Source organism: Chrysemys picta, chromosome 2 (assembly GCF_011386835.1).
Source record: "Chrysemys picta bellii isolate R12L10 chromosome 2, ASM1138683v2, whole genome shotgun sequence".
Lineage (NCBI taxonomy): Eukaryota > Metazoa > Chordata > Testudines > Emydidae > Chrysemys > Chrysemys picta.
In genome coordinates, this window is record NC_088792.1 from 290,325,363 (window position 1) to 290,337,421 (window position 12,059).

At 58.3% G+C, this 12,059-nt stretch overlaps 1 protein-coding gene across 32 annotated transcripts in view; it reads left to right on the top strand.

The window, feature by feature from the left end:
• The window catches only part of PLEC (plectin), a 149,052-nt gene extending 138,772 nt beyond the window's left edge, over positions 1-10,280 (top strand). For 31 of the 32 annotated variants that reach the window (XM_065582305.1, XM_065582299.1, XM_065582311.1 and 28 more), the window contains 3 exons: positions 805-7,848; positions 8,581-8,721; positions 9,230-10,280. In XM_065582305.1, coding sequence (XP_065438377.1) covers positions 805-7,140 — 6,336 coding nt within the window. In that variant the 3' untranslated portion in view covers positions 7,141-7,848; positions 8,581-8,721; positions 9,230-10,280. Of the gene's footprint in view, positions 1-804; positions 7,947-8,580; positions 8,722-9,229 lie in introns of all 32 variants that reach the window. The other variant, XM_065582295.1, reaches the window with a different exon arrangement.
• The last annotated feature ends 1,779 nt before the right edge of the window (positions 10,281-12,059 follow it).

Below are 12,059 nucleotides of genomic sequence, written 5' to 3' on the forward strand. Positions count from 1 at the left end.
GTGCAGTGTCCGAGGGGACACGGGCACAGACAAGGGGAGGATTTTCAAAAGCACCTCCATGGTGTAGCAGCACAAGTGCCATCGGCTCTCGGGGGACTCGTGCTCCCGGGTCACTGGAGTGCTCTAGAAAACCTCACCCAAGGGGCCAAGTCTCTGCTCCACGGACCCAGCACTGCAGCCTTGCTCCTGCAGTTCCCGTGAGCACACGCCCACAGCTCACATGCGTGTGCAGTGCTAAGGCTCCAGCTGCAGTGTGACCTGTAATCGACCCGGGCGTGTATTTGAGCAGCATTGCCTCATGCCCCCAACAGAGGTTGCTCATCTGTTCCCGGGGTGGGCAGAGTCCATCCTCCATGCACATGTTGTGCCGTTCTCCTGGAGGCACAGCGTGTCCACTCCCTTAGCGCCAGGCACAGACAGTGACTCTAAGGTCCTTGGCCATTATGGACATGGACCCTGCTCCTTGGGCTGCACAACGGGGCAGGACTAGCTTTCTTGACCCCAGCAGAAGAACAGTGTCCCTCTCCTGCTTCTTTAATCCCGTCGAGCGTGCAGTAATGCCCAAACTCCTCCTCCTCTTCCCACCCCGTTAACACTAATGCACCGCAGGGGGCCGGCCCGTGTACCTGCTAACATAAGCCCAAGGTACTAGCCCGTAATACGACTTGCTGCTATACCCCAAGCGTTCTCCTGCTAGCGCCCTCCCACAAATGGTTGTCCCTGTCTGCACCAGGCTTTCGCGCTCTCTGTTTGGGGTTAAGTGGGCTTTGGTCTAAGAGACGTTTCTTTGTTTCCCTGCTGCAGATCCAGACGGCTCAGCAGGAACAGCTCCGTCAGGAGACTCAGATACTCCAGCAGAGCTTCTTAACGGAGAAGGATAGCCTGCTTCAGAAAGAGAGGTTCATTGAGGAAGAGAAAGCTAAGCTGGAGAAACTCTTCAAAGATGAGATGAACAAAGCAGAGAACCTGAAGGCAGAGCAGGAGCGGCAGCAGAAGCAGATGGAGCAGGAGAAACAGCAGCTGAAGGCCACCTTGGACGATGCAAAGAAGAAGCAGAAAGAGGCGGAGAAAAATGTCCAGCGTCAGCAGGAGGAGCTACAGCAGCTGGAAAAGCAGCGGCAGCAGCAAGAGAAACTCCTTGCCGAGGAAAACCAGAAGCTAAGGGAGAAACTGGCGCAGCTGCAAGAGGAACATAGGGCTGCGCTGGCCCAGACCCGAGAGATCATGATCCAAACAGACGACATTCCCGAGGATGCAGTGATTTTGCCGACCCAGCTGACTCCGACCAAAGCGGTGCCCAATGGCAGAGACGCCGTGGATGGCCTGGCTCAGAACGGGGAGCCGGAGTTTGCCTTTGATGGCATCCGGCAGAAGGTGTCTGCAGAGAAGCTGGTTGAGGCCGGCATCCTGGGCAAAGAGATCTTAGACAAGTTGGTGAAAGGGACGGTGACTGTGACCGAGCTCGCGCAGAGGGATGACCTCAGGAAATACCTGCAGGGCCGGAGCAGCATCGCTGGCTTGCTCATTAAACCCACCAACGAGAAGATGAGCATCTACAAGGCCATGAAGAAACAGCTGCTGAGCCCAGGCACGGCACTCATCCTCCTGGAAGCACAAGCTGCCTCTGGCTTCCTAATTGACCCAGTGAGAAACAAGAGGCTCTCTGTGAACGAGGCTGTGAAAGAAGGAGTAATTGGACCAGAGCTGCACAATAAAATGCTGTCTGCCGAGAGGGCGGTGACTGGGTACAGAGACCCCTACACCGGAGACAAGATCTCCCTCTTCCAGGCCATGACAAAAGACCTCATTGTCCAAGACCACGGCATCCGCCTGCTGGAGGCCCAGATCGCCACCGGCGGCATCATCGACCCCGTGCACAGCCACCGCCTGCCCTTGGAAGTGGCCTACAAGCGGGGCTACTTCGACGAAGAGATGAACCAGACCCTGTCAGACCCCACAGACGACACCAAGGGCTTCTTCGACCCCAACACGCATGAGAACCTCACCTACCTGCAGCTGATGGAGAGATGCGTGACTGACCCTGAGACTGGACTCTTCCTCTTGCCGCTCACCGACAGAGCAGCCAAAGGAGGGGACCTGGCCTACACGGATCAAGAGGCCAAAGATGTTTTCAAGAAGGCCACGGTGTCTGCCCCCTTCGGCACGTTCAAAGGAAAGACCGTGACCATCTGGGAGATCATCAACTCGGAATACTTTACCGAGGAGCAGAGGCGAGACCTGCTCCGGCAGTACAAGACTGGCAAGATCACCGTGGAGAAGATCATCAAGATCGTCATCACCGTAATGGAAGAGAGTGAGAAGAAGAGCCAGCTGTGCTTTGAAGGGCTCCGCGCGGCTGTCCCTGCCGCCGAGCTGCTGGAGAGCAAAATCATTGACAAAGATCTCTACAACCAGCTGCACCAGGGCAAGAAGTCTGTGAAGGACGTGGCTGATGCAGACGCCGTAAAGAGGTATCTGAAGGGCACCGACACCATTGCTGGCGTCCTGGTGGAGTCGACGGGGCAGAAGTTCGCGCTCTATGACGCCCTGAAGAAAAACCTGTTGAAGCCAGAAGCTGCTCTGCCGTTGCTCGAGGCCCAGGCAGGCACGGGGTACATCATCGATCCCGTTCGGAACGAGACGCTCTCGGTGGACGAGGCCGTGAGAGCTGGAACTGTCGGGCCAGAGTTCCATGAGAAGCTGCTGTCTGCAGAGAAGGCTGTGACTGGCTACAAAGACCCCTACACCGGGCAGACTGTCTCCCTGTTCCAAGCACTAAGGAAAGGCCTGATCCCCAGTGACACCGGGCTCCGCCTGCTGGACGTCCAGCTGGCCACCGGTGGCATAGTTGACCCTGTGAACAGCCACCGCCTGCCGCTCGATGTTGCCTGTAAGCGGGGCTACTTCGACGAGGAGACAAGCAAGGCCCTATCCACTCCCAGCGACGACACCAAGGCCTTCTACGACCCCAACACTCAGGAGAACCTCACCTACGCCCAGCTGCAGAAGAAATGCCAACCGGACAAGCAGACCGGCCTCTCCCTGCTGCCCCTCTCAGACCAGGCCATCCGGTCACAGCAAGAGGAGGTCTACACTGACAGCCAGGCGAAGGAGTCCCTGGACAAGGCCACCCTGGAGGTGCCAGCTGGCAGCCTGAAGGGCAGGACAGTGACAATCTGGGAGCTGATCCACTCTGAGTATTTCACCGAGGAGCAAAGGAGGGAGCTGCTGCGACAGTACAAGACCGGCAAGGTCACCATTGAGAAGATCATCAAGATAATGATCACCATCATCGAGGAAACGGAGACCAAGAAGCAGGAGAAGCTGATGTTCAGCGGCCTCCGAGCAGCTGTGCCTGCTAGCGAGCTGCTGGAGTCTAGGGTCCTTAGCAAGGCCCAGTACGAGCAGCTCAAGGAAGGCAAGAAGACGGTGAAAGACCTCTCTGAGACGGACTCTGTGAAGAGGTTCCTGCGGGGCAGCGACTGCATCGCTGGCATCTACGTGGAAGACACGAAGGAGAAACTGAACCTCTACGAGGCCATGAAGAGAAACCTGCTGAGGCCAAGCACTGCTGTCACCCTGTTGGAAGCTCAGGCAGCCAGTGGGTTCATGGTCGACCCCGAAAGGAACCAAAAGCTGTGTGTCAATGAGGCTGTGAAAGCCGGTCTTGTTGGGCCGGAGCTCCATGAGAAGCTGCTCTCCGCGGAGAAGGCCGTCACTGGGTATAAGGACCCCTACTCCGGGAACACCATCTCCCTCTTCGAAGCCATGAAGAAGGGGCTGATCCTCAAGGAGCACGGCATCCGCCTGCTGGAGGCCCAGGTCGCCACCGGCGGCATCATCGACCCCGTGCACAGTCACCGCCTCCCCGTGGAGGTGGCTTACAAGCGGGGCTACTTCGACCAAGAGATGAACCGGATCCTCTCTGACCCCAGCGACGACACCAAGGGCTTCTTCGACCCCAACACACAGGAGAACCTCACCTACCTGCAGCTAAAGGAGAGGTGCATCGAGGACCCCGAGACCGGCCTGTACCTCCTGCCCCTGAAGCAGCCAGAGAAGCCCACCATGGTGGAAACAACCCATGTGTACACGGAGGCAGAGACCCGGAAAGCATTTGAGGAAACGCAGGTCAGCATCCCCGTGGGCAGCATGGCCGGTTCCTCCATGTCCCTGTGGGAGATCATGCAGTCAGACCTCATCCCCGAGGAGCAGCGGAAGCGGCTGATGGAGGAGTTCCGCTCTGGCCAGGTGACCAAGGAGCGCATGATCATCATCATCATTGAGATCATCGAGAAGACAGAGATCGTCCGGCAGCAGGACCTGACCTCCTACGACTTTGTCCGGCGCCGGATCACTGCCGACGACCTCTATGAGGCCAGGATCATCTCCCTGGAGATATACAACCTGCTGAAGCAGGGCTCCAAGACCATCCGAGAGATCCTGGAGATAGAGACCGTCTGGAAATACCTGTACGGAACCGGCTGCATAGCTGGGATCTACATCCCCTCCACCAAGCAGAAGCTCAGTGTCTATCAGGCCCTGAAGAAAGGGCTGGTCAGCCCTGAGGTAGCCCGCTCCCTGCTGGAGGCCCAGGCTGCCACTGGCTTCATGATCGACCCCATAAAGAATGAGATGCTGACGGTAGACGAAGCTGTCAGGAAAGGCGTGGTGGGGCCGGAAATCCATGACCGGCTGCTGTCCGCAGAGAGAGCCGTGACCGGCTACAGGGACCCGTACAGCGAGCAGAAGATCTCGCTCTTCCAGGCCATGAAGAAGGATCTGATCCCCGCCGAGGAAGCCCTCCGGCTGCTGGACGCTCAGCTAGCCACTGGTGGCATCATCGACCCGTTCCTGGGGTTCCACCTGCCCCTGGAGGTCGCCTATCAGCGTGGCTTCTTCAGCAAGGAGACTTGCGACAGGCTGTCGGAGCCCAGCGAGGTCCGGAGCTACGTGGACCCCTCCACGGACGAGAAGCTCAGCTACCTACAGCTCCTCAAGCGGTGCCGGAAGGACGAGAACAACGGCCAGCTGCTGCTGCCCCTGTGTGACACGAGGAAGCTGACCTTCCGGGGCCTGAGGAAGCAGATCAGCGTGGAGGAGCTGGTGCGGTCCCAGGTCATGGACGAAGCGACCGCCCAGCGCCTCCAAGAGGGCTTAACCTCCATCGAAGAAGTCTCCAAAAACCTGCAGAAGTTCCTGGAGGGCACCAGCTGCATCGCTGGTGTCTTCGTGGACTCCACCAAGGAGCGGCTCTCCGTGTACCAAGCCATGAAGAAAGGCATCATCCGGCCTGGCACAGCGTTTGAGCTGCTGGAGGCCCAGGCAGCCACTGGGTACGTGATTGACCCCATCAAGGGCCTCAAACTGACGGTGGAGGAGGCAGTGCGGATGGGCATCGTGGGCCCAGAGTTCAAGGACAAGCTCGTTTCGGCAGAGAGGGCGGTGATCGGTTACAAAGACCCCTACTCGGGCAAACTGATCTCCCTCTTCCAGGCCATGAAGAAGGGCCTGATCCTGAAAGATCATGGGATCCGTTTGCTAGAGGCCCAGATCGCCACAGGAGGCATTATCGATCCAGAGGAAAGCCATCGCCTGCCCGTGGAGATGGCCTACAAGCGGGGCCTGTTCGACGAGGAAATGAACGAGATCCTCCTGGACCCCAGCGATGACACCAAGGGCTTCTTTGATCCCAACACCGAGGAGAACCTGACCTACCTGCAGCTCATGGAGCGGTGCATCACCGACCCGGAGACCGGGCTGTGCCTGCTCCCTCTGAAGGAGAAGAAGCGGGAGAGAAAGACCTCGTCCAAGTCGTCTGTCCGCAAGCGCAGAGTGGTGATCGTCGACCCAGAGACGGGGAAGGAGATGTCAGTTTATGAAGCCTATCGCAAAGGCCTCATTGACCACCAGACCTACCTGGAGCTCTCCGAGCAAGAGTGTGAGTGGGAAGAGATCACCATCTCCTCCTCCGACGGGGTGGTCAAGTCCATGATCATCGACAGGAGGTCCGGGCGACAGTATGACATCGACGAAGCGATTGCAAAGGGCCTGATTGATCAGTCTGCCCTGGACCAGTATCGCTCCGGCACCCTGTCCATCACCGAGTTCGCAGACATGCTCTCTGGAAACGTGAGCGGCTTCCGATCGAGATCTTCTTCTGTTGGGTCCTCTTCCTCCTACCCCATAAGCCCATCCCCTGCCAGAGCTCAGCTGACATCCTGGAGTGACCCTGCTGAGGAGACAGGTCCGATTGCCGGGATCCTGGACACGGACACCCTGGAGAAAGTGTCCATCACGGAGGCCATGCACCGCAATCTCGTAGACAACATCACCGGACAGAGGCTGCTGGAGTCCCAGGCCTGCACCGGAGGCATCATCGACCCCGGCACTGGGGAGAAATTCTCTGTTGCTGATGCAGTCAACAAGGGCCTGGTTGACAAAATCATGGTGGACAGGATCAACCTCGCTCAGAAGGCCTTCTATGGCTTTGAGGATCCAAGAACCAAGACGAAAATGTCGGCCGCCCAAGCCTTAAAGAAGGGCTGGCTGTACTACGAAGCCGGCCAGCGGTTCCTGGAGGTCCAGTACTTGACGGGTGGGCTGATCGAGCCCGACGTGCCAGGCCGGGTCTCGCTCGATGACGCGCTGCAGAAAGGCACAATCGACACGCGCACCGCCCAAAAGCTGCGGGACGTGAACACCTACTCCAAGTATCTCACCTGCCCCAAAACGAAACTGAAGATCTCCTACAAGGATGCAATGGACAGAAGCATGGTGGAGGAGGGAACAGGCCTGCGCCTGCTGGAAGCTTCCTCCCAGTCTAGCAAAGGATACTACAGCCCCTACAACGTCAGCGGCTCTGGCTCCACCTCTGGCTCTCGATCGGGCTCCCGAACAGGATCTAGATCAGGCTCCAGGCGAGGGAGCGTTGATGCCACCGGCTCCGGCTTCTCCATGACCTTCTCTTCCTCCTCCTACTCTTCCTCCAGCTACGGACGCAGATACACATCAGGTCCCCAGAGCGACGTGGACGCCGCTGAACTCACACTCGCCTTGTCCAGCCTCTCCGGGAGCTGCGGATGGGAAGCAAACAGGAAGCTCCCGGAACTGCAGAGGCCTCAGCTGACGGTGGCATAAAGTCCCCTCCCTGCCTGCCCCAGCCCCCCAAGACACCGAGGAGCTTTCCCGTTGCTCCTGCTCTGCATGTGGTAAAGCTGCTGGCTAATCATCCGATGATTACTTTTAAACCCCAATTTTCTTCCAAAGCAGTGCCTAAAGTTTAACCAAAAAGACGAGACTAATATATATTAATATATATGATTGTTGGGACAGTATTTGTATATTTAGCGACGAGAGAGAGAGAACACACTACCCTCCAGCTCAGTAGCCCCGGAGCCTGCTTCCGTTCGTACCATCTGCAGAGTAGACAAACCAGCCACCGCCGAGCCGCCCCCCAGCCCGGCGGAACCTGCCGACAGTTTTGCATTTTTGATCCTAACCAGCTAGTGACTTTTTTTATTAACTCTGCCAGCTTCATCCCCAGCCATCCCCAGAGGAGGAGAGGATACTGTCCCCAGCGCCTAGACCGGCTGCTTCTGCCAGCTGCCCTCCCCTCTTCCCGTGAAAAGAGACTGTGACCTTGGACTGACCACGCTGTCCCTCTCAGTGCTTTGGCCCAGGACAGAACCTCTGCACACCAGCTCTGGAGCCGTTGCCTGGATCCTTTCTGCTGGCCTTTGGCAGGGCGGGGGAGGAGGCTGCTGTCTGCTCCCTGCCTCCTCCCAAGAGCTCCTCAGCCTACCTCCCAGAACCTCCCCCAGCCGCTGTGGACTCAGCACTCCGACTGTAAGTGCATGCTGGGGTTGTGTCTATGCCTTCACAGAGCCTGCTGCCATGGGATGGATCTGCCTGCCTCTCTGCTCCACAGCTTCACCCCCCAAGAGGTTTTATTTTGCATCTGCGCCTCCTCCTCCAGCCTGCTTGTTCACTCTGACGCATTCCATCGTGCTTTGCTTTTCCGGCCCAAATAACCGGGGGACGCTTACATTGCCGTGTGCTGCTGTTAGCCGGGGGCGATGTCTGCATGTGTGTGTCTGTCTGTCTGTCTCTCTCTCCGTGTATCTGGGAAGTGCCCTGTACAAGGTTGATTTCTTAGACCAATGAATCGACAGGTATTTATCAGAACCCCTCTGCCAGCACAGGCTGACCCAGCGCCTTGACAAACCAGCCCCTGTCTCGGTGCACACGTGCACGCACACAGGGTTTCCGTGCAGTCATAGCCTATCCGGGTTGGAGGGGACCCCAGGAGGTATCTAGTCATGCCACTGCGCTGGAAGCCTGCCAGACACACCCCTCCCCCTTTGCTAAACGGGGTTCTTGGATCCAAAGCAAAAGCTTTGGTAGCAGCTGCAGGTTTCGAGGTCTGCCTTGCTGGGGGGGCTCGTAGTCCCACACGCGGCGTGGAGGTGCTGCTGTTAAAACTCCGGTTCTTACTTCCCTTTCTCACCTCGATTTCTTTCCCTCTTCGTTTCTCTCCTGTGTTTTCCCACCCGTAACGATGCTCTCTCTCTCTGTCAGACATCTTTTTCCAGTCCCACCAAAGAAGTCCCCTTGCCACTGGGAGAATTCCTTAGCTGGGTCTCTGACGTTAGCAAGTCCTGGATCAGTTCCCGGGGAGCCCCGGACTCAGCAGCTCCTCGGCTGTACTCCTCCACACAGGTAACACCAACCTCTTTTGAGTCTCTGCGTTCGGAGACGGGGCTTTCTGCACATCTAGGGCTGGCTGGGCTCACCTGGCAGTTGTGCTCCCCAGACTTCGGAGCACTGGAGTGTCGACATGCATTGGGGCTGGTTCCACGCGAACTGGCTGGGGGCTGTGCTTGGCTCTCAGGAGGGCTTGGGGTAAAAGAACCTACAATTACACACGGAATCGACTCTGAGCACCTGCAGCTCCCGTTGTCTGCAGTGATGTGAGCTGTCGGTCGTGTTACTGGTCAGTGCCTCACGGTGTCAGGGATCTTTTATGTAGTCTATCTTCGGCACGACCTCCTGAAGGGGCTAACCGAGAGAGGGTGCTAGCTTGCTGCGGGAGGGCGAGAGATGTGGACAGATGGGGTTTGGGTGAGAGAATCCGTGCAGTTGCTTGGCTCTGTTTGATGGCGTCATCTCATGAGCGAATCCTCCCATCTCATCCCACCTTTTCTTTATTTTGTTCACTTTATTGTAGTGTTGCTGGATGTCCATTCCAACTCCCTGCTGCCGAGGAGCCCGCACCCCAGTGTTGGGGGGAAGTGGGACAGCACTGAGACGCCCCCTCCCTTTGCACTGGTCCAATGGGCCTGGTCAGAGACTCTGAGGGGCAGCACCCCTCCAGGTGGCCCGTGCAAAGCCATTGGAGCTGCTGGAGCTGTCCTTCCCCGCGCTGCACTGGGAGCTGATCCTGGGGCGCGACTGGGGGCTGCTCTGGAGAACTGCAGCCCAGCAGAGATGGCAGAGGAATGCTGGGAGGAGGGTGTCCATGCTAGCGCGTTGCTGCCTGCTCACGCATGCATGTGTCCTAATGCAGGAACTGCACGGCGACCACCCGTCTGTCTCGCCCGCTCCCCTTCTCAGCAGCCCCCCAGGGCTGAATGGTGCTCCGCCCTCTGTCTGCAGCAATAAGAGCTGTGAAGGCACCCTGGGGATCAGCCCTGGCTTGTGGTGTAATTGGGGCTCCCCCCTCGGGCCAGCCCTGGCTTCTAGGGCCTTCAGCTCCAGTTCCCCAGACAAGGGCACCTGACTCCTTGCACTTGTATGGCCTTTGCCCTCCCCCATCACCAGCAGTGGGCAAAGAACGGCATGTGCCGTGGTCCAGCAGCGACCCCTCGCGCGTGTGGATCCAAACCCATTTCTCCTCCTCCTCCTCCTCCCCGCCGCCCGCTCTCATTGGCTACATGTAAATCAAGTCATGTTATCCCTCAGCATTTGTCACGATATTATTCTCATTATCCAGATTTTGCTTTTGCATGATGTACTAACATGGGCGATTGTGTAACATATTCCAGCCTGAGCCGGGGCGCCCGGTCCCAGCTCCCTCCCTTGGGACGCTGGGCTCCCCTGCTCCCGCTTGTTTCTGTGCAGGGCAGCAGGGGCTGATTAACAAGCCAAATGCATCTCTCTTTTTGGGGGGCAAAACACTAAAACCTGACCTGTATATACCGTGAAGTGTTTGTAAAACATGCAGTATGGACCCAGGCCCTCTCTGCAGGGAGGGCAGTAAAGGAGATTATCCGAAACCAGCCAGCAGCTCTGCGTGGTCTGTTCACAGCTTTCTCGCTCTTGTGCCCAGGGGTTCCACAGCCCTGACCTCGCCGGAACCCCTCCAAGGCAGAGCCCCAGCCAGCGCCGTCTGCTTCCACTCCCCTGGCCTCCCAAACGTGGTTATACCCGAGCCTGGAGCAGGGTTCGTCCCAAAGCCCTCTCTGATCCTCCTATGGATCCCAGCACTGCAGGAGTGGAGAACCTCCCAATTCTCACCCACCCCCGGGAGGCAGGGCAGAGCTGTTCTCCCATGGGACAGCTGGGAACCGCGCCACGGAGGCTAAGTACCTGGGCCAAGAGCGCGTGGAGTCTGTGTATTCCCTGCAGAATATAGGTTCTTCTACAGAGGATGGGACAGAAACGGGGGGGGAGGAGGGATTTCTGCAGTGGGGAGAAACCCAGATGTTTCCCCTGCTGCAATGTTTCCTATTGCCTGCCTCATTCTGGCTGCAGGCCCTTGTGCGTATTGGATTCTGGGGCTACGGCCTGGTTTCCTGGGACATGGCTGAGGTGCAGAAAGCAAACTCCGCTAATAACGCTGGTGCCCTGAAGGGCTGCTCTTTTCCTCCATCGCTGGAGCATGGGCTGGTCCCTCCTTGGTGCACAGGGCCTCACACTTCCCTGGTTGGAGTGGAAAACGCACGTGTGGTAACTAGACAGAGCTGGTCTGTGCCGTTGGTGCTCGCCCTGCAGGGGCTGGGTTCTGGGCAGTAGCCGTGGGAACAGGAGTGCGGAGAGGTACAGGAATACGACATGCTCTTTAGACGAGACCCAGGCAGGAGCTAAAATGGAGGCTGTAGCAGCAGCAAAGACAGAGAATTCAGGCATCAGTCGTACCTTGTCAGTCCCTTCCTCTTTCCAAAGCGAGTGAGGACACTGCAGGCCCTGTGCCCTCACTAAATCCTTCTCTTCGCGCCGGGCACCCGCCTGCAGCCCAGGCAGGACCGGGGGCAACAAGGTGAGGGGCAGCTGGGTAATGGCCAAGCAAAGCTCTCAGCTGTGTGACGCCCATGGGGCCTGAAACGTGGGGCCACCCCCTTCAGCAGCAGCAGCGGGATGTTTTCAACAGTGCAAGAACCAACTCCTGCAGCATCACCTCCTCCCGACCTGACCAGCACGAGCAGGCCTGCCCCCCCTCAGCCCTGCGGCCCAAGGGAAGACCAGGTTCTTTTCTGCATCCTGGATGGGGGCAGCAGCTTGGATGCCCGTTGTATGTTGTGTGTCTTCAGTTCAAAGCGGAGTCCCTCCCTGTAACAGGATGAACCAAAGCTGCTCTCTGACCTAGCTGCTGGTCGCCTGTGCTGTTCTGGGCCTGCCGTCAGGCCGGAGCCCCAGCCTTCGCCACGACGGTGAGGGGTGCCGGGAAAAGCTTTGGGGTAAGAGATGGGACGTGGCCTCAGGCCTGTGTCCCATGGAGCGGCTGGGCAGAGAGTGAGCGAGCTGGGAGCAGGGCTCCCAGGCGTGGGTCGGCCCTGGTCCAGCTGGGACGGCAGCGCACACGGTCCACCCAGCCAGCCCCCAGGCTGCACCCCGGGGAAGCCACACTGCACTGTATCTTCTCCTCAGGCCTTAATCCACCCATACCCAGCTGCCGAGAAACCTCGCAGGGCTAAAGTCCCCACAGCAACCCCTTGGGGCCGAAGGACAAACCTTCAGGGCCCTATTGTACCTTCCCCATCTGCCCCCCACCCCCACCCAAGAATCCCCTCTGGGGAATGGGCTTGGGCCTGGGGGAGGGGGCGTTGGGCCCACAGTTC